We start from the raw sequence: 23278 nt of genomic DNA on the forward strand, positions 1-23278 counted from the left end.
TTAAGCCAAGGTCAGCATCCCATCCAAGCAATTAAGCCAAGGTTTGCATCCCACCCAGACAATTAAGCCAAGGTCAGCTTCCCACCCAGACAATTAAGCCAAGGTCAGCATTCCACCCTGACAATTAAGCCAAGGTCAGCATCAAACCCTAAAAATTAAGCTAAGGTCAGCATCCCACCCTGACAATTAAGCCAAGGTCAGCATCCCACCCTGACAATTAAGCCAAGGTCAGCATCCCACCCTGACAATTAAGCCAAGGTCAGCATCCCACCCTGACAATTAAGCCAAGGTCAGCATCCCACCCTGACAATTAAGCCAAGGTCAGCATCCCACCCAGACAATTAAGCCAAGGTCAGCATCCCACCCAGACAATTAAGCCAAGGTCAGCATCCCACCTAGACAGTTAAGCCAAGGTCAGCATCCCACCTAGACAATTAAGCCAAGGTCTACATCCCATCCAGACAAATAAGCTAAGGTCTGCATTCCACCCTGAGAATTTAGCCAAGGTCTGCATCCCACCCTGACAATTAAGCCAAGGTCTGCATTCCACCCAGACAAATAAGCCAAGGTCAGCATCCCACCCAGACAATCAAGCTAAGGTCAGCATCCCACCCAGACAATTAAGCCAAGGTCAGCATCCCACCCTGACAATTAAGCCAAGGTCAGCATCCCACCCAGACAATTAAGCCAAGGTCAGCATCCCACCCAGACAATTAAGCCAAGGTCAGCATCTCACCCAGACAATTAAGCCAAGGTCAGCATCCCACCCTGACAATTAAGCCAAGTTCTGCATCCCACCCAGACTATTAAGCCAAGGTCAGCATCCCACCCAGACAATTAAGCCAAGGTCAGCATCTCACCCTGACAATTAAGCCATGTACATGGAGCCCGGACAACTAAGCCAGGGTCTGCACACTTTCCCATTTTTCCAGGTTTGATACCGTCTTGCTGTAGTGGAGATTACTTGCCCCCCTCCCCTCTGACACACACACACACACACACACACACACACACACACTCACAGACCCCCGCACCACCTACACGCACAACGTTTTTCTTTTTTTTAATGGAGTTAGAAACTTTACTTTTTCTGCATTTCACAAGTTTAGTCTTGAAGTGGTGGAGGACAGCTTTAGTATAATCATTTCTCCTTTTGAACTTAAACTGAACTGAAAACTTAAATTTGTTGAAAGATCTTCCATTCACTTATTTATCTTTTTGCATTTTATTTTATTTATTTTTATTTTTATTTTTTTTATTTTTTACGCGGCCATAACACTGGAAGGTTTCCTTAATGGGGCCCGGTGGTCGGCCCAGCGTGTTGGTGTTTCACATCCGTGAAGGCGGGTGTAGAGCGTCCCCGCTGCGGGAGGGCGTCGGGCAGGGCGGGTGTAGGGCGTCCAGGCTGCGGGAGGGCGTCGGGCAGGGCGGGTGTAGGGCGTCCCCGCTGCGGGAAGGCGCCGGGCAGGGCGGGTGTAGGGCGTCCCCGCTGCGGGAGGGCGTCGGGCAGGGCGGGTGTAGGGCGTCCCCGCTGCGGGAGGGCGTCGGGCAGGGCGGGTGGAGGGCGTCCCCGCTGCGGGAGGGCGTCGGGCAGGGCGGGTGTAGGGCGTCCCCGCTGCGGGAGGGCGTCGGGCAGGGCGGGTGTAGGGCGTCCCCGCTGCGGGAAGGCGCCGGGCAGGGCGGGTGGAGGGCGTTCCTGCTGCGGGAGGGCGCCGGGCAGGGCGGGTGGAGGGCGTCCCCGCTGTGGGAGGGCGTCGGGCAGGGCGGGTGTAGGGCGTCCCCGCTGCGGGAGGGCGTCGGGCAGGGCGGGTGGAGGGCGTCCCCGCTGCGGGAGGGCGTCCCCGCTGCGGGAGGGCGTCGGGCCGGGCGGGTGGAGGGCGTCCCCGCTGCGGGAGGGCGTCGGGCAGGGCGGGTGGAGGGCGTCCCCGCTGCGGGAGGGCGTCGGGCAGGGCGGGTTGAGGGCGTCCCTGCTGCGGGAGGGCGCCGGGCAGGGCGGGTGGAGGGGCGTCCCGCTGTGGGAGGGGCGTCGGGCAGGGCGGGTGTAGGGCGTCCCGCTGCGGGAGGGCGTCGGGCAGGGCGGGTGGAGGGCGTCCCCGCTGCGGAAGGGCGCCGGGCTGGGGGGGTGGAGGGCGTCCCCGCGGTGGGAGGGCGACGGGCAGGGCGGGTGTAGAGCGTCCCCGCTGCGGGAGGGCGTCCCCGCTGCGGGAGGGCGTCGGGCAGGGCGGGTGGAGGGCGTCCCCGCTGCGGGAGGGCGTCGGGCAGGGCGGGGGTAGGGCGTGCCCGCTGCGGGAGGGCGTCGGGCAGGGGCGGTGTAGGGCGTCCCCGCTGCGGGAAGGCGCCGGGCAGGGCGGGTGGAGGGCGTTCCTGCTGCGGGAGGGCGCCGGGCAGGGCGGGTGGAGGGCGTCCCCGCTGAGGGAGGGCGTCGGGCAGGGCGGGAGTAGGGCGTCCCCGCTGAGGGAGGGCGTCGGGCAGGGCGGGTGGAGGCGTCCCGCTGCGGGAGGGCGTCCCGCTGCGGGGAGGGCGTCGGGCAGGGCGGGTGGAGGGCGTCCCCGCTGCGGGAGGGCGTCGCGCCGGGCGGGTGGAGTGCGTCCCGCTGCGGCAGGGCGTCGGGCAGGGCGGGTTGAGGGCGTCCCCGCTGCGGGAGGGCGCCGGGCAGGGCGGGTGGAGGGCGTCCCCGCTGTGGGAGGGCGTCGGGCAGGGCGGGTGTAGGGCGTCCCCGCTGCGGGAGGGCGTCGGGCAGGGCGGGTGGAGGGCGTCCCCGCTGCGGAAGGGCGCCGGGCAGGGCGGGTGGAGGGCGTCCCCGCTGTGGGAGGGCGTCGGGCAGGGCGGGTGTAGGCCGTCCCGGCTGCGGGAGGGCGTCCCCGCTGCGGGAGGGCGTCGGGCAGGGCGGGTGGAGGGCGTCCCCGCTGCGGAAGGGCGCCGGGCAGGGCGGGTGGAGGGCGTCCCCGCTGCGGGAGGGCGTCGGGCAGGGCGGGTGTAGGGCGTCCCCGCTGCGGGAGGGCGTCGGGCAGGGCGGGTGGAGGGCGTCCCCGCTGCGGAAGGGCGTCGGGCAGGGCGGGTGTAGGGCGTCCCCGCTGCGGGAGGGCGTCGGGCAGGGCGGGTGGAGGGCGTCCCCGCTGCGGAAGGGCGCCGGGCAGGGCGGGTGAGGTGCTTAGTGCATCGTTTTGGCACTTCGCTTCTGGCGCCGAATGCTCCTCTCCTTCCCTCGCTCGCTTCACCTTCGGTAGAATAGGCCTAACAAACCGCCCCCGCGGCCAGCCGTCTAACCCGGCCTCTCTAAACATCCTTTCCTCCTGTTGCTTGATCCTCTCAGCATCCTGCCTCACCGTCTCTTGGGCCGCGAGATACTGCGCCCTGACCTCCGCCATGTTCTCCCCCGGCCTCTCTCCCAGCCAGCTGGCTCGCAGTTCTGGATCTGGATCTGGATATATGATGCGCAGGGTACCCGTACAGGTGCATAACACGCATATTTGTTGGCTGTTGGGGGGACGGGGGAACCGGGTGTGCCGGGGAGGGAGGTGAATCAAGTGTAATTGTTAAGTGTTGGTGTTGTGGTAACAAATGATTGTGTACCTGTTTTCTGAATGACTCTATTGTATCGCAGTCTAAAATCTGATGAGGGAGGTTGTTCCAGTCACGTATGGTGCGTGGAAAGTATGAGTGCTTGTACGCGTCAGTGTTAGTGTGGTAAGTTTGGTATTTATGGATGTGTGTGTTACGAGTACGTTGACTGTTTGCGTTGTGTAAGTATGTTTGTGGGTCAGTGTCAATGTGAGTGTTTGTGATCTTGTACATAAGTGTAAGTCTGTGTGCTTGTCTGCGTATGTGAAGAGGTTCCATGTTTATCTGTTGTTTGATCCGTGTTGTGATTCCAGGCGTTCGAGTGTAATTGTTTGTAATGAACCTAGCCGCCTTGGTGTTGATTTGTTCTAACCTATCAATGTTTCTGTGTGTGTGAGGATCCCACACCGTGGAGCAGTATTCCAGTGTTGGTCTCACAAGTGTGTCATAAGCTATGTGTTTAATGTCAGGTGTGCAGTTATGTCAATTCCTCCTCAGGAACCCCAGAGTTCTGTTGGCTGTGGCACTGATATGGTCTATGTGAGTGTTGAATTTCAAGTTAGTTGAGAGATGGATACCAAGGTACTTGTGTGTGTGAACTGATTCTAAATCTGAATTGTGGAGAGTGTAAGTGTGATGGATGAGGTTGTGCGCTCTGGTGAATCTTAATAGTTTGCATTTGTCTGGTCGGAAGTGCATCTGCCAGGTGCGCTCCCACCGCTCGAGGGCGTCCAAGTCGTTTTGAAGTAGTCTGCAGTCGTCACTAGTCTTTACTGCTTTAAACAGTAAACTATCGTCGTCAAATAGTCTAGTGGAAGAGTTAGGCGTTGACAGTGGAAGATCGTTAATGTACAGGAGGAAAAGAAGGGGACCTAGAACGGTGCCTTGTGGGACACCTGAAGAAACAGGGACAGTGTCAGATGAAGATCCGTCAAGAAGAACACGTTGAGTCCGGTTAGTAAGAAATGCAGTGATCCAGTGAAGAATAGGTCCTGAAATTAATGCCAGTCTTTTGTGCGGAACATTGTCGAAGGCTTTGGCAAAATCTAAAACAATAGTGTCAACTTGTTTAATGTCACGTCGGTCAAGTAGCCTCATAATGTCGTGATATGTAGTAATGAGTTGCGATTCACATGAGCGTTTAGGTCGAAAGCCGTGTTGCGAGTGAGTAAGGATGTTGTTTGTGTCAAGGTGATTCATTATGTGTTTGTGTATTATGTGTTCGAAAATTTTACATGGAATCGATGTTAGTGAGATGGGGCGATAATTGGCTGGGTCAGTCCTGTCACCTGTCTTAAATAAAGGATTAATATTTGCCAAAAGCCAGTCAGAGGGTAATGAGGTGGATGATAGTGATTGGGTGAATATGGCCTGAAGGATGGGGGCAAGGATGGGGGCAAAGGATTTAAGGATGAAGGCGGGAATGTTGTCGGGGCCAGTGGATTTGGTTGTGTCAAGTCCTTCAAGTAATTTCTGTATTCCGTTAGTCGTGATGTCAAGGGGAAGTATCAGGGGGGAAGGGGCTGTGTGGCATGTTTGGTGTCAGGTTGTGTTCTTGTGTGTACACCGATTGGAACTGTGTGTTGAGTATTTGTGCTTTGTGTTGTGGGCTGGTTACTAATGTGTTAGTGTTGTCTTTAAGTGATGTAATCGTGTTAGTGTCATGTTTGCGCATCTTAAAGAACCTGAAAAAGTTTATTTTGTTATGTCTTACGTTTCTGCGAGATAAGTTGCTATGTGTCTGTGTCTGTTTATGTTTTTGGCAAATGTCTTTTGGTGGTTTTTGTAGGCGGTCCAATTATCTATTGTGTTGTATGTCTGCGCGCGTCTGTAGAGTCTTTGTTACTTGCGATGTTGTCTGCGTAGATCCCTGGAAAACCAGGGGAGTGTGTACCTACTAGAAAGTGTTTTTTGTGGTATGTGTCTGTTCATTGAGGCCTATATGGTGTGTTTCAGGTTGTTCCAGTTGGTGGAAGGAAGTCTCGTGTGTGGGTTAGTCGCAAAAAAGTCAGTGCTGAAGGCAGTTAGGTCTTGTTTGATCATGTCTAAGCCAGCCCTTGAAAAAAGGAAAATCTCTCTGGGTCTCTGTTTATGTCTAATCGGTCGGAGGTCAGCGTCAACGATGAGTATGTCATGGTCACTAAGTCCTGGAAAAACCTGAGTGTTTGTTATGTTAAGAATGTTGTTGGTGAGAAAAAGGTCGAGTGTGTATGGTGTGGTCAAAGGGCCACCGTGGCCAGCGGGGCGTGTTACAGGATGTGTTCGTGTTGGCTGGAGTACTGTTTGTGAGAGTGAAAATGTATTTATGATGTCAATGAATGTGTTGTGTAGTTGGCGTCTGTTTGTGTGGGGAATAATGGGGTTGGGGGCGTTAGCATCGGGAGGGTCAAATGGGGAAATTGCAGTCCAGTCAATGTCAGGGAGGTTGAAATCACCTGTGATCCAGATGTGTTTGTCTGCATGTATGCGTGAAAGAGAAATTTGAAGGTTGTGTAAATAGTCTGTATTAGTAGAAGGCGGTCCCGGTCAAATTCTGCCTCCGTGCTCCCCTTGGGGCCCTTCTTGGGCTCCTTCTTTTGCTTCTTTTTCTCTTTCGGCGGGGCCTCGCTCTGACTCTCTTCCTTCCCGAAGCAGTTGGTGCGTCCTGGCTTCCCGCAGCACCCTTTCTTCGCCGACTTCTTCTCTTTCCGAGGGGCCTCCTACCCGTCCTCGGCCCGTTGAGCTTTCCTCCTGAAGCACTTGGTGCACCCAGGTTTCCCGCAGCCCCCCTTCTTCCGCGACTCCCGCGGCAGGCCCCTCTCCTCCCGCTCCTTCAGCACCCTGAAGGCAGACTGTAGCGCCTGGAACTGCTTGGTGGCAGCCTTAATATTGTCCGGGTTTTTGTCGGGGTGAAGCCGCAGGGCCGCCTTGTGGTAGATCTTCTTCACCTCGACGAAGGGCGCGTCCTCGGCCACGCCAAGGAAGCGGTAGATGCTGTGTTGGGAGCAGGCCATCGGGGCTCTTGTGCTATCATAAGGGCGCCGATTCAACACGTCACCTCGGTTTGGCAGTGGCGGATTTAGGTAGCCTGGAGTTGACATTGCACCCCCCGGAGTCTAGAGCTGGTGGCACCCAAGACCTTGGTGGCACCAGGGTTAAGGTAACCCTGGGTGGCACCTGCTGTTGAGCTCTGACGACTTCACGCGCCTCACTCGCCCCTGTTTCCTCACATTGTCGCTTGATATTAAGAAAACTGAGGCCACCATCGTCTTCCGCAGAAACTTCTGCATCATATTGCCGTGAATCTGCAACAATAATGTGAAAATAAGGATGCACATAATTATCTTCTCGCGCATGTTGTTAAGATCAATGAAAGGACATGGTTTCCTTCCCTTTAAAGCGGCGTCCACACAATGCGTGACTTGTTGTAATTTATCTGCCATTCCTCTGCTTTCCTTCCCTTCCCCTGGCACCCCCAACAAAAACAGGGACTGTAAGGTGGGTACAGGGTTGAGACATAATGCTCAGCTCACCATAGCAACGACTTGTTTGCAATCTGCTATCTTCAACTCTTTGTTCCAGTGCTCCTCTTCATTAGTTTCTTATTTATCCTTCACTTATTTTCTCCCTCCTCCTTCTCCCTTCTCAGCCTCTTCCTTTCCACTCCCTTGATTCTCCTCCACATTCTTCTCTTCCTTTATTTCTTTGCATAGTCATCCTTTCCCCTCCTGCCCCTCATTCTCCTCCTCCTCCTCTTCGTCTTCCTTCTCCTCTTCTTCCTTTCCTCTTCTGTTTCCTCCTCCTCCTCCATCACATTCTTCACTGGTGGTTGCGTTCTCATTTTCCTTCTTCACTCCTCATTCTCATTATAATCCTTTGCATCATTTTTTGTTCATTCATTCCTTTCGTTCATCTTTTTCTTTTTCTTTTCTCCACTATTTTCTCTTCTCTTCTTCCTCCTCCTCCTCCTCCTCCTCCTCCTCCTCCTCCTCCTCCTCCTCCTCTTCCTTTTCCTTCTCCTCTTCTTTAACACCTCCTAAGCCGAACCATCAGCTTAAATAAATGATTGAAGGACTCTTATCGCTCTCAGAAGCGCAGGATATCCTTGATGGCTCAGGCCCTAACTTATCCTATAGGACTTAGTCGGGAAGTCGCTTGGGCCCGCAGGCTTACACAAAGGTCCGCCGGGGGTCGCTCTTTAGTGGGGTGAAAATGTAGCAGCGGCAGCAGCGCCCGTCACCGCCAGAGCCAGCCCCTTAATGTAGCCCGCGGCGCTAATAACCTTGTACCTCCACATCAACCTTTTTCCCCAGCGCGGCGAGGGAGGCGAGGGAAAATGTTTGGAGGTAAAGTAGCGGAGATTTGGGAAGAGATACTTTGCACGAGACTTGGTAATCCTATAATCCTGATCGTATTCTAAGCTTTCCGTTTCTTAAAGATGGTCATAATCATCACCTTAGAAACCAACAGCAGCTTCTAAATTGTTTCAGCCTTCGTTGGAGTCCACATACTTCACTTCCAATCGCCTTTTTTCTTGAACTGTTTGCGCCACACTAGTACAAACAAAAAAATAATGTATAGGGTGCAGCCATTGACCCGTAGAAAGTTCATACAAAGTTCACGGTTGAATAGCGTCCACCATGCTGATATTCTCGAAACTTGTGTGAAAGATTTAATAGGGAGGGAGAGCTTGTAACATGGGCGTTGGTCAAGAACAAATTAACTTATCCACAAAAGAGCAAATAGAAAATAGATCTGAAAAAAATATATATGGAGAAACGATGAAGGAAAGTTATTTTTCTTCTTACTGGCAAATCAAACGTAATGGTAAAGGACGAAAAAGTACTGAACAAGCTCAAATCCAGTAACGCCGTTTATTTTAAGCTGCACGATCTTAACCCCAAGAAAAGAGAAAAAAAGCGAACGAGGTAAAGACATCCCATAAACCTTAGAAGCAAGACTGATAGCATGAGTTTGAAATTTCAGAAGAAAAAAATAACATTTGTTCACGTTATGTATAAAACAAAACAAACACGCAAAAGAAAACATTGAGGAGAGTACTGAATAAGGGATAAAGGAAGAAGAGAAGAGAGAGATTATCAGCATGAATAAGAATAGCAAACAGGTTATTTTCTAATGTTTTGTGTAGAACATAAGAGGCACGTAAAGAAGAGAGTGGGAGTGGAGAGGGCGGGAGGAGGAGAGGGAGGGAGGAGGGAGGAAAGAGAAATTACCAGCACCAGCACCAGTAGCGAACACACAGAGATTACACGTGTCCTCAAGGATTTGTACATGATAGAACACACTGATAAAGTACAACACGGAGGCAAGCGAAGAGGAGAGAGGGAGGTGTGGGTAAAAGGAGCATCAGTAGGAGTAGACCTTTACTTATATTTTTCATACTCTAAGATAAAATGAGGAAGGGAGAGGAAGTGAGGGGCAAAGGAGGGAAGAGGGAGGAGGAAGATAAGAGAGTTTACCAGCATCATAAAGAGAAACAAACGCCTATAAGTTTTTGGGGGAAGGCGCTTGCATAAGATAAAGCACATGCGTAAAATAAAACACAGAGGAGAGTAAAGGGAGAGTAAAGAGAGTGAGATGGAGAGCAGAGAGGGAGAGAGTAAAGGAATAATGTTTACCAGCATCATGACGAGTAACAAACGGAACCTAATCCCATTTGTTCAGGGCTTTTTCTAAAATAAAAGATATGTAGGAAAAAAAACATGGGGGGGGGGGGGAGAGAGAGAGAGAGAGAGAGAGAGAGAGAGAGAGAGAGAGAGAGAGAGAGAGAGAGAGAGAGAGAGAGAGAGAGAGAGAGAGAGAGAGAGAGAGAGAGAGAGAGAGAGAGAAAAGGAAAATAAAAATAAGAGTACACCAGCAATCCAGGGCACCCTGCTCGTCGAAGTATAGCCAGACAAACCCATGCACGCTCAAGGAGGGATGGAGAGATAGGGAGAGGGCGTGAGCAGAGGAGGCTGTGGAGATGAGAATGGGTGGCAGGATGAATGGGGTGGGAGAGGAGGTGAAAGAAGAGATAAGAGATGCTGTAGGGATAAGGGTGGGGGTGAAGTATTGGGTGCGGGAGGAGATTGGGGGAGGAAGGGAGTAGAAGAGGCTGTGTGTGGGTGGGAGGGGAGGATGGTGTGAGAGAGGAAGTGAAAGAGGAGATGAGATATGCTGTAGGGATAAGGGAGGAAGTGAGATAATGGATGAGGAAGGAGGAGGTGGAGGTGGAACTGTGAAGTGGTATGGAGATGAATGTGGGCGGGGAGAAAGGATGGGATGGAAGTGAATGGGTGAGGATTGAAGAGGTGGTTGAGGCGAAACTGTGAGACGGTGTGATGAGTGTGGGTGGGGAGAAAAGATGGGATGGAAGTTAATGTAGGGGAGGAGGTGAGAGTGAGAGTAAGTCTAGAGGTAAAGTGAAAGAGCCTGGAAGAAAACCAAAAAAAACAGGAGGGTAAAGGATACGAAGAATGAAGATGATAAGGATGAGAATGCAAGGGAGGAAGCGAGAACGAGAAGGTGAAGGCGGTGACGGGGAAGGAGAACGGGGAAGAGGAGGCTAAACCAAACAGTATTTAACGGGTCATTAAGGTCGGTTTTCCTGCTCGTTGGGTTAATGAGTCGCCTTAACGAGCTCGCGTACTCTGGGCGGTGAGCTGATTCCTCCACGACCATAAATCGACCATAATGACTCGACCAAGACAATGAAAGCGACCGACCACATCTCATGAGTGTAAAGGAGGTCACGTGTGTGTGTGTGTGTGTGTGTGTGTGTGTGTGTGTGTGTGTGTGTGTGTGTGTGTAAGTGAGGATGAAGCGACCTGTGACAGTTATGCAAATGGATAGGCGCGCCCGTGTGTGTGTGTGTGTGTGTGTGTGTTTGTTTACAACCTGTATAGCAAGGTAGATAACAGGCGAAAAGTGTGTGTAATAGAGGATGGAAGTTGTGGAAGGGTGTGAATATGGGTGTGCGTGTGTGTATGTATACAGGACGAGGGGGAGGTGCTTACAAACATAGAGGGACGTGAGGACGGGCGCGCCAGGGTATAAACTGAAGATGGCGTTACCGTTTATGTTAAAAGCGACATACAACCTTGACAGGCACTTAGCAGTATTATTAACGTCTTAAACACCGTGTGAGGGACGTACTTCTCCAATAAACAACGGGTTATGGCCGTTGTGTGTGGCCGAAGTGATAGCGTACTGGACCCACATTCGCCGCGTGATGGACGACGCGGGTTCGAATCCTCACGCTACCACTCGGATTTTTCAGTCACCGCCGAGTGGCTTAAAACTACCCACATGCTGTCCTGAAGACCACCCATCAACCCGGACTCTAGAGGAAGCCGTCCAAGCGAATCAAGAACGAGTTCCGGGGGGCAGCATGAGCCAATGCAAGATGGCGCCACTATAAACACTCGCCTGCGCCAGAACGGGCTGGGCCGACCATCAGGCCCCACCTGGAAGAAGCCTTGGGCCGACCATCAGGCCCCACCGGGAAGATGCCTACCGGCGCAATAGGCAACAACCTAAAAAAAAAAAAAAAAAAAAAAAAACTGTCCATCTCCACGCAGGAGCGCGGCATGGTGAAGGCGTCTGTTGTTGAATAATGGTGAGTTGGCCTCCGTGTGGGTCGAGGCGAAATAATACCAATAAACCAATAAACGCAATCGGTTTGTGAGCTCGTGTGTGTCTATGACGGCAAGAGATTCTCCTCACATCCAACCCACGAAGCAAGAGACAAGCGAACCAAGTTAATTTTGAACATAAAAATACAAAACGTTACATCTGGCGTCTATTAATATACCCCTACGCCAAGAAAAGAAAAAAAGACTGACGCCTATCTTCTATGTCCGTGTTTCTCTCTCAGTCCGAAAGATTGCCGCGACAATACACCCACGAAATGAGATGCGTCACAGCGAACAAAGTGAGGCCGAGACACAAAAAGACAAACCAGCAGCGAAATAGCGGACTTTTTCTGTATATTTTCTGCACCACAAAAACACGCAAAAGAATAATACAACAGACAACAACAAGAATAGAAAGAAAGACAGCAAATGAACGATGTGAAGGTGAGACACATGTAGACAATGTAAAACGTCTGTCATGAGAAAAAAAAGCGTTTCTGCACCAATAAACAACAAACCCAATTAACAAACATAACAAAAGAGAACAAAGAGAATGAAATGGCTCTCCCTTACTGAGAGGAATTAGATATTACCAACTAAAAACAAACGTTAGCCAGATTCTTCATATCCGGTTACATTTTTTTTCCTTAGTACCATACTTGCGCCATACCATCAAAGAGAAAAAAGAATTAAGATGTGAATGGGACCTGATACCAAGGGGGTGGCCGAGGGAGGGATGCAAATACCGTATAGACTGAAGTAAATAAATTTGACAAAAAAACAGGCCGAGTAATACATCCGTCCTGTAACAAAATATTCCTTCACCACAAAACAAAACACTAACCTTGGAATATAAGCTTAATGTTGTCACAATCTGTAATGCCACTTAATTAGTACGCCCACATCTCACCTGTGTGTGTGTGTGTGTGTGTGTGTGTGTGTGTGTGTGTGTGTGTGTGTGTGTGTGTGTGTGTGTGTGTGTGTGCGCAAAAAGCCCCACATGTAACTAGCATTAGGGGAGACGCTTCTTAATGGACCTGAAGCCTCGGCGTGGGATGAATTTTACTGATAATTATATATATATATATATATATATATATATATATATATATATATATATATATATATATATATATATATATATATATATTAGCTAGGAAGTACTGGAGTAGGTAGGAAGACACCTACCGAACGGGCGCAAGCCACTCCCGGTGAGGTATATATGGGAGGTGAGAAGGGCGTTGAAGCCCTCCAAAGACCCTTCCATGTCCTCACTAACCGTTTCCCTATTGTCTCACCAACACCGGAGAGTAGTTCAGCATGGTCTCTAAAGACAGATCCTCTCTTTATCCACACCACACTACATTCACACAACATATACACCTTTTCCCAAAATTAAAATTTCAAAATGGCGCACATACACCAAGCCTCGGAGTCCCGGCCTGGGGGGGGGGACCACAAATTTCCCCAGGGAGGACTCCCCTTCTGGATGCCGACCCGAGAGGTGTCTTGATAACCCCTCGAACCTCTTTCTTCTCAATTTCTGCAACATTCGCGGTCTCCGCTCTAATTTTCATTCTGTGGAACATCATCTTTCCTCCTCTAAACCTCACCTTCTCTTCCTTACCGAAACACAGGTTTCTGAGGCTACTGACAGCAATCTCTACTCTGTTCCCTCCTACTATCTCTATCCTAAATTTCAATCCAAAGCTGGATGTTGCGCCTACGTGCGCAACGACATCACTTGCTCTCGTGCCCACGACCTTGACTCTTCTGAATTTTCCACCATCTGGTTAAGACTTCACTGTCATTCTATTACTAAATACATCTGTGCTGTTTATCTCTCACCTAACTCTACCAACTATGTAAAATTCTTTGACTATTTGAATTCTAAAGTGGAGCACATCTTGACCCACTCTCCGTTCGCTGAAATCTCCATCCTAGGAGATTTCAATGTTCACCACCAGCTCTGGCTTTCATCCTCTTTCACTGACCATCCTGGTGAACAAGCCTACAACTTTGCTATCCTCAACGACCTAGAGCAGTTGGTCCAGCACCCTACACGTATTCCCGACCGTCTTGGAGATCTGCCCAACATTCTAGACCTCTTCCTTACCTCAAACCCTTCTGCTTATTCTGTCAAACTGTTCTCTCCGTTGGGCTCCTCCGATCACAATCTTATTTCTGCATCCTGTCCTATCGCTCCTGTACACCCTCTGGACCCACCGAAGAGGCGATGCTTCTGGCATTTTGCCTCAGCTCGGTGGGACGACCTGAGGATGTACTTTTCCGATTTCCCGTGGAATGATTATTGCTTCCAGGATAGAGACCCCTCTGTGTGTGCTCAGCGCATCACAGAGGTGATTGTCTCTGGAATGGAGGCATACATTCCTCGTTCTTTCTACTCCTCACGCTAAAAGCCTTGGTTTAATCACGCTTGTTCTCGTGCTGTCAATGATAGAGAGGTAGCTCACAAAAGGTACCAGAGCCTTCAAACTAATGCTAATTATGAACTTTACATTTCTGCCCGAAATCGTGCCAAATCTATTCTCCGACTAACCAAAAATTCTTTCATTAATAGAAAATGCCAAAACCTTGCTTTCTCTAATTAGTCCTGTGACTTCTGGCATCTAGCCAAAAAACATCTCCTCCAACTTCACTTCTTCATCTTTCCCTCCACTCCTCAGTCCTGACGGCAACACTGCTGTCTCATCTATCTCTAAGGCTGAACTCTTCTCTCAAACTTTTTCTAAAAACTCCACTCTGGACGATTCTGGGCATGTTCCTCCTACTCATCCCCCCTCTGACTCCTTTATGCCTGTTATAAAGATTCTTCAAAATGATGTTTTCTATGCCCTCTCTGGCCTCAATCCTCAGAAGGCTTATGGACCTGATGGAGTGCCTCCTATTGTCCTTAAAAACTGTGCCTCCGTGCTGTCACCCTGCCTGGTCAAACTCTTTCGCCTCTGCCTGTCAACATCTACCTTTCCTTCTTGCTGGAAGTATGCCTTCATACAGCCTGTACCTAAGAAGGGTGACCGCTCCAATCCCTCAAACTACCGTCCTATTGCTTTACTTTCTTGTCTATCTAAAGCTTTTGAATCAATCCTTAACCGGAAGATTCAAAAGCACCTTTCCACTTCTGACCTTCTATCTGATCGCCCGTATGGGTTCCGCAAGGGGCGTTCTACTGGTGATCTCCTAGCCTTCTTAACTGACTCTTGGTCATCCTCTCTTAGCCGTTTCGGTGAAACTTTTGCTATTGCGCTGGACATATCAAAAGCTTTTGATAGGGTCTGGCACAAATCTTTGCTTTCTAAACTACCCTCCTACGGTTTCTATCCTTCTCTCTGTACCTTTATCTCCAGTTTCCTTTCTGACCGTTCTATTTCTGCCGTGGTAGACGGTCCCTGTTCTTCCCCTAAAGCTATTAACAGTGGTGTCCCACAGGGTTCTGTCCTATCTCCCACTCTTTTTCTGTTGTTCATTGATGATCTTCTTTCCAAAACGAACTGTCCTATCCATTTCTACGCCGATGATTCCACTCTGCATTATTCAACTTCTTTTAATAGAAGACCCACCCTTCAGAAACTTAACGACTCAAGGCTGGAGGCTGCAGAACGCTTAGCCTCAGACCTTACTATTATTTCCGATTGGGGCAAGAAGAACCTGGTGTCCTTCAACGCCTCAAAAACACAGTTTCTCCACCTATCCACTCGACACAATCTTCCAAACAACTATCCCCTATTCTTTGACAACACCCAGCTATCACCTTCCTCAACACTAAACATCCTCGGTCTATCCTTAACTCAAAATCTCAACTGGAAACTTCATATCTCATCTCTTACTAAATCAGCTTCCTCGAGGCTAGGCGTTCTGTACCGTCTCCGCCAGTTCTTCTCCCCTGCACAGTTGCTGTCCATATACAGGGGCCTTGTCCGCCCTCGTATGGAGTATGCATCTCATGTGGGGGGGCTGGGTGGGCCCCTCACACAGCTCTTCTGGACAGAGTGGAGGCTAAGGCTCTTCGTCTCATCAGCTCTCCTCCTCATACTGATAGTCTTCTACCTCTTAAATTCCACCGCAATGTTGCCTCTCTTTCTATCTTCTATCGATATTTCCACGCTGACTGCTCTTCTGAACTTGCTAACTGCATGCCTCCCCCCCTCCCGTGGCCCTGCTGCACTCGACTTTCTACTCATGCTCATCCCTATTCTGTCCAAACCCTTATGCAAGAGTTAACCAGCATCTTCACTCTTTCATCCCTCACGCTGGTAAACTCTGGAACAATCTTCCCTCATCTGTATTTCCTCCTGCCTACCACTTGAACTCTTTCAAGATGAGGGTATCAGGACACCTCTACTCCCGAAACTGACCTATCTTTCGGCCACCTCTTTTGATTATTTTTAGTAGCAGCGAGTAGCTTGCTTTATTTTATTAATGTTTACTTTTTTGTGCCCTTGAACTGTCTCCTTTAATATATATATATATATATATATATATATATATATATATATATATATATATATATATATATATATATATATATATATATATATATATATATATATATATATATATATATATATATATATATATATATATATATATATATATATATATATATATATATATATATATATATATATATATATATATATATATATATATATATATATATATATATATATATATATATATATATATATATATATATATATATATATATATATATATATATATATATATATATATATATATATATATATATATATATATATATATATATATATATATATATATATATATATATATATATATATATATATATATATATATATATATATATATATATATATATATATATATATATATATATATATATATATATATATATATATATATATATATATATATATATATATATATATATATATATATATATATATATATATATATATATATATATATATATATATCGCCTCCGAGGAAAACTGGTCGAATGTTTCAAAATACCAAATGGTTTTACGAACGTAGACGAAATCAAAATGTTTAAAATCGATGACATGTTTCAAACAAGAATTGTACAAAATTTAAGTGTAAACAAACACATTCCAACTGCACAATATTTTTCGTACCAACGTATTAGCACGATAATGGAATAAGCTCCCTACTTCAGTAGTCCAGCAGTACGACTGATTAGAATATAAACAAGATCGACCGCCACCTCCTTCAACTTATTATTCACAAAAGTATAAATGCAAAGTGTTGGCAGCATTTGATTTGATGTAATTTCAATTAGTTTTAAGATTCAACGAAGACATTGGGAATGATTGGTTTACCAAAAGAGTAGTGGATGAATAGAACAGGCTTGGCAGTATGTTGTGAGTGCCAATGCAACAGATACATTCAAATTCAAGAATAGTGATGTTAAGTATTGTTAGGTTCACAGGAGCTCCCTTGTATAGGCCTATCGGCCTCTTGCAGACTACTTATGTTTTGTGTTCTTGTCTTAGTCTAATAATGCTCTTACCTAAAGGCGCTGATCTCATTGTGGGTTGTTTACCTTCCGTGTGCGTGTGTGTGTGTGTGTGTGTTGTAACAGAGAGAGAGAGAGAGAGAGAGAGAGAGAGAGAGAGAGAGAGAGAGAGAGAGATTTTCTGATTAAGTAACTGGCAGCTTTCTTTGACCAGGTCCCATTCCAATTAATTGACTCTTAATGAAAGGAACACACACACACACACACACACACACACACACACACACACACACACACACACACACATACACACACACACACACGGGAGGTAAACAATACACAATGGGATAAGCGCTTGAAGGTAAGAGCATAATTAGACTGAGCTAGCGTAAACAAACCCACGAAGGAGTAACAATAAACACTTGAAGTAACCGTTAAGTGCATACAAATATAGATGGAAAGGAAGAGGGGAGTGTACCGCCAGCACCACGCATCATTCCCCTTCAGGACGTCGGTCTCTCCCAAGTGTTTCCATCGCCTCTGTCCCGTGTCTTTAGTTTCCAATTTCGATGTAAATGTCCCGAAAACTTCTTCATTTCATCACACTAACTGCTGAACGGCCTCCCAGTGGGTCTTTTCTTGCCACTTGTTTTCCAGTCTATCACTTTTTGTCCAGCTGTTTTCCTTTCGCCCACATGTGTTCTGATCGTTGTCGTTTCTCATTTCTTGATTTTGATTGCCTTTATTATATCATATACTTTTGTCTGTTTTCTATTCCGTTTGCAGTTTTTCTTATTAGTTATAGTGTCCATGTCTCTGATCCATATGGCATGACGTGGAGAACGAACTTATCAAAAAGCCGTCGCTACAAACACAGCGGTAAAGAGATTCTCGATGTGTTAACTTGTTTTCCAAACTCACTCAAAACCAGTCTTACATCATACGTCATTTTCTTTCCGGTTCTAGTGGAGGTTTTGTTTGTATCAGTTGTCCTAAGAATACATATTTGTCTACTGTTTCTAGAACTGTCTCTTGGATGATTATATATATAATTATTTGTTCGATTTAAGCACGATTGTTGAATAAAATTTTATGCTTCTTATTCATATCAAGCCCTACTTTTAGACTCTCTATGTTTTTTTTTTCCATCAGATGCTGCGGTTCAGCAATAGTCTTGCTAAAAAGAACAATATTATCTGCAAAAGATTTCCACAATATCTGCTGTCAAATCGCATTTATCATCGTTTTAGTTTCCACTGGATCACAGGCCTTCTCGAGGCCAAGAGATGCTAAACAAAGTGGTTTTCTTTACTTTCCCTAATATATATATATATATATATATATATATATATATATATATATATATATATATATATATATATATATATATATATATATATATATATATATATATATATATATATTCATCGTCATTTCATTTAACGTCAGTTTTCACTCTTCCTGAGCAGTTGGATGCTTTATTGCTCTCCTCCATTCTACTCTGTCTTCTGCCTGATGCTCATCCGATCCCATCAATGACAAGTCTTCCTGCATACACCTCCACGTTTTACTAGGTCTACCAACTGGTCTCCTTCCTTCTACCTCTAATCTCTCCAAACCTGGGAGGAGAGCCATAAAGTGTCCAACTGCTCAGGAAGAGTGAAAACGGACGTTAAACGAAATGATGATATATATATATATATATATATATATATATATATATATATATATATATATATATATATATATATATATATATATATATATATATATATATATATATACACACACACACACACACACACACATACATACATACATATAGACATACATACATACATAACACACACACTTTGCTCTCTTTACATGTCCAAACCATCGGAGTCTTTCCCTTCTGAGCACTGTTTCCAGGTCCTCTACTACACATCTGTTAGATACATCTGCACTGGACACCCTATCTTGCCACCTGATCCCCGCCATATACCTCAGCATTCTGCGATTACTTGCTTTCAATACCTACATCGATTTTCTAGTTAGAGCCCATGTTTCTGCTCCATACAACATCACTGATCTAATACACGTTTGGTACACCCCTGCTCTGCTCTTTAGTGGGATGCTACGATTCATAAGTAGACTAGTCACCTCCCTCCACTTTAACCATGCCGCCGCCACTCTCGCTCTCACTGTCCTCTCCACTCCCGCTTCACAGTCCAGAACATCTCCCAAATAACAGAAATGTTCTACCTCATCCAGCTTTCCTCCACTCACCTCTAGTTCCTCCCTTTCAGTTTCTCGTCCTTGCTGTCTCCTTACGCAAGTTGGGCATGTAAAGTTCTGCACTCCTCTTACATTTTTTAGGCCTGAGCATCTATGGTAGCACCACTGCCTGCAACGTGTGCACAAGACTGAATTTACACCTACTACCCTCCCACAGCATCCACATGGATATTCTCCTGATTTAAGCTTTTCTCTTGCTTCTTTTCCAGTCACCATGTATTTTGTTTTTTCAATGTTAATTTTCAAACCTCTCTCCACCATTCCTTCCTTCCATTTATTAAACTTTTCTTTCACTTCTTCTACTGTCTGCATTTACTACCAAGTCATCTGTATACAGCAGCTCCCATGGTGCCTCTCCTATCGCTTCATGTGTTGCCTCCTCCATTACTGTTATAAACAAGAGTGGGCTAAGGGCAGATCCCTGGTGAACCCACACTCCAATTTCGAACTCATCTGATGTTCCCACCACTGTTTTCATTCTCGATTTTGTACCTTCATATAGTCCCATCACCGATTCAACCAATCTTTCTGGTACTCTTTGCCTTCTCAGTGCCCATCTTATAATTTCCCTTGGTACTCTGTCAAATGCCTTCTCTAGCTCTACAAAAACATGATGCAATCTCCTCCTCTTCTCCATAAACCTTTCCTGAAGCCCTCTCATAGTAAATATTGCTTCAGTTGTTTATCTCACAGGCAAAAGCCAAACTGACATTTATCAATTCTTATTATCCGTCTCAGCCTCTTCTCCAGAACTTTTTCATATACCTTCATGCCATGCTCCAGTAACCTTATCCCCCTATAGTTACCACATTTGAAAGCATCTCCTTTCCCTTTAAAAATGGGTATAGTGTAGCTTCCTTTCCAGTCTTCTGATATCTCTCCCTTTTTTAATACATCGTTTAACACTTTTGTCAATTCCACCACTCCTTCCTTTCCTGCTGCTTTTATCAAATATACTGTTAGCCCTGTAGGTCCTGCTGCTCTACCATTTTTAATTTCCTTTAGTGCTTCTTTTACTTCCTCTTCCGTAATTTTTCTTGTGGGTCTTTTACTTTTTTCAGTTTCATTTATCGCATATTCATTTTCCTCATTTAACAGTTTACTGAAATGTTTACTCCATCTTTCCAATATCTTTACTTTTTCCACCATGATGTTCCCTCCTTCATCTTTTACAATGCCCCAACTACATCTCTCTCTCTCTCTCTCTCTCTCTCTCTCTCTCTCTCTCTCTCTCTCTCTCTCTCTCTCTCTCTCTCTCTCTCTCTCTCTCTCTCTCTCTCTCTCTCTCTCTCTCTCTCTCTCTCTCTCTCTCTCTCTCTCTCTCTCTCTCTCTCTCTCTCTCTCTATCTCTCTCTCTCTATCTCTCTCTCTCTCTCTCTCTCTCTCTCTCTCTCTCTCTCTCTCTCTCTCTCTCTCTCTCTCTCTCTCTCTCTCTCTCTCTCTCTCTCTCTCTCTCTCTCTCTCTCTTCATTTGTTTCGCAATTTTAAACATCTATTTTTTTTCTCCTTTCTTTCTCCCTCACCCACTCGTCTGTTGCTTTCTTCTTCGCCTACTTCTCTTTTCTTGCCTTTTTCTTCTTTTCTTAAAACACCTCTCTATCTTCCTCCTCCTTTGTTTTTTGCCATTTCTTGTATGCCTCCTTCTTTTCCTTGATGGCCCGTTGCACTATTCCATTCCACCACCATGCCTCTCTTTCCTTTCTTCTAATTCCTTTTGTTTCACCAAACACTTCTCTCCCTGCTTTCATGATATTTTCTTTCAATTCTTCCCATCCTCCATTATTTTCCTCATTTTCCCTTTTCTCTCTTTGTTTAAACTCTCTTCTGATTTCCTCCTCCCTCAGCTTCCACACTTTTGTTTTTCTTTCTTCTTTCTTTTTTTATCTTTTTGTTTTCTCTACCTTCGTGGCTATGTCAGCACACAGAAGTATATGTAGTGTCAGGCACGCTTCCCCCAGGATCACCTTCACGTCTTTTATCCAAAAATCTTCATCCCTTCTGTAGCTACACTATATAGCCTACTTGCGTTTCCACTCTTCCACTTTTATATGTTACCACATTTTCTCATTGTTTCTTGAACCTAGTGTTTGCCACAACCATTCCACTCCAATATTTTCTCCCCATCTCTGTTTTTCTCTCCGTAACCATATACACCCATTACTTCCTCAAATTCATCTCTACTTTGCCCTATATGACCATTCAAATCTCCAATGAACACCTCATTTCTTAGACCTGCCATCTCGTCATCCAGCACTCCCCAAAACTCCTCGTCTGTCCTCCCCACCTGAGGGGCATACACAGAGAAAACATTGAATAGTTTCTCTCCTATTACCATTCTTATTAGCATTATCCTTAATGTTAACCTCCTCACTTCTATTACGTCCTCTATTAGCTCATCTCTCACCATCATCCCCACCCCTCCGACTCTCCCCCCCTCCACCACTCTCTAGCTCCTTTCCACCATATCTTGTACTTTTCTTCCTCTTTTCCAATCATTCTGCTTCCTTTACCCTTAAATTGCACTTCCTGCACACAACAAATGTCAACCTTTCTCCTACCCAGCATCTCCACCACCTCCCTGCTTCTTCCTCTCATCGTTCCCACATTCACCGTCCCTATTCTAAAGCTAAGTCCGGGATTCTTCGCACCCCCTGCCCACTCAAGGGCTGTCGGGTATTGCGGACCATATTCTGGATTCGAGCCATATCAGTTTTTGGAGCAAAATTTACAGGTGCATGCCCTTGCTAACCCCAACCACCTATTTTAAGTGGTGGCCCTAGCCTTTGCCTAGAAGAAAAGACAAACCCTACAAGGCAGCAGGGGGCTATGAGGTTTACTACCCACTATTTCACACATAGCTGGGACTGGATGGCCATTCACTTTGATAAACATGAGCTCATCTGCCCTTAGAATGGTCTTGTTTTTAATCCACCTGGGGCTCCAGCACACCCTCCTCACTGGTCAAAAAAAAGAAAAACAGTGGGGTCACCGGTTTAGTCGCCGACTACCCGACCATGCGGCTGGTTGTACTGGGTTTCCTGTTACCAGTAGCAGAGCACTACTTTAATTAACTGCCCTGACAAGAAACACACACACACACACACACACACACACACACACACACACACACACACACACACACACACAAATATATATATATATATATATATATATATATATATATATATATATATATATATATATATATATATATATATATATATATATATATATATATATATATATATACACACACACACACACACACATGGATATACATGCATACCACACACACACACACACACACACACACACACACACACACACACTCACACACACACAAAAATATATATATATATATATATATATATATAAATATATATATATATATATATATATATATATATATATATATATACACACACACGTATGCGCGCATATATTTCCACTCCCCCCCTTTCCCTTTCCTTAGCATGCTTAAAAATGGAGGACACAATAAATTATATTTTTCGTAGGACAGGAGGCAATTCAATGACAAAGAAGAAAAGGGGAAAAAACGACATCTAAATATCCACGGAATCTAAAAGAAAGTTAACATGCATAGGCTACATCGATAAATAAATTTCAAAAAACATATGAGCGGACTCGAAATCATTAGCAAAACAGAATAATATGCACGGAATTAGAAATTAGAGAGAAATTGGACTCATTTACGAAGGTGAATTATTTCGCAAAATATAATGAAAATCGTGGAATCGGAGCCAAAATTAGCATAGTCAAAGTGAACCAATCAGCAAACAAGAATAAAAAGCATGGAGCCAGAACCCGAAATAAATACTCTCAACACGAAATATGCGAAATAGAAGAAAAAAAAAAGATTCAGTGCACGATAAAAAGACAAAGGGATACAATATATTATAGGGCACGAGATAAAAAGAAAAACTGAGTGTATGTGAGTCTTAACGATAACTCGTAAAGGATCACTCATAAGGGCATGATTTAAGTTTAACACTCACCAAAGTAGCAGGAGGGGCAGGAGGAAGGAGGAGGAAGAGGAGGAGGAGGAGGAGGAGGATGCCATGTTCCCTTTATGCTCGCTCCTCCACGATGTACCTCCTCACCACAGACTAAAAAATAGAATAAGAGAAATGAAAAATAAATTAATGAACACAACACAAATTACCATGAAAGAAAATAATATAAACAAAGCTGAAATTTATGAGGATTCGCTTATTTTGTGTTCCATTATTAATTACTCGATCTAAAAATACCTTACCATTAAAAATATCATAGCAATAAGAGAGAGAGAGAGAGAGAGAGAGAATCATGCATCTCAACTTCAACAGAT

General features: G+C 45.9%; 1 protein-coding gene across 1 annotated transcript; it reads right to left on the reverse strand.

The window, feature by feature from the left end:
• Window positions 1–1333: 1333 nt before the first annotated feature.
• LOC126990215 (basic proline-rich protein-like) lies at window positions 1334–6554 on the reverse strand (the record flags this gene model as incomplete). The annotated part of the gene is made up of 2 exons (XM_050848757.1): window positions 6457–6554; window positions 1334–3116 (listed from the first exon to the last, which is right to left on the reverse strand). Coding segments are annotated over exons 1-2 (1881 nt in total), but the record flags the coding sequence as incomplete, so codon positions are not given.
• Between the last annotated feature and the right edge of the window lie 16724 nt (window positions 6555–23278).

This window comes from Eriocheir sinensis, unplaced genomic scaffold, assembly GCF_024679095.1.
Source record: "Eriocheir sinensis breed Jianghai 21 unplaced genomic scaffold, ASM2467909v1 Scaffold1499, whole genome shotgun sequence".
In the NCBI taxonomy this organism is placed as follows: domain Eukaryota; kingdom Metazoa; phylum Arthropoda; class Malacostraca; order Decapoda; family Varunidae; genus Eriocheir; species Eriocheir sinensis.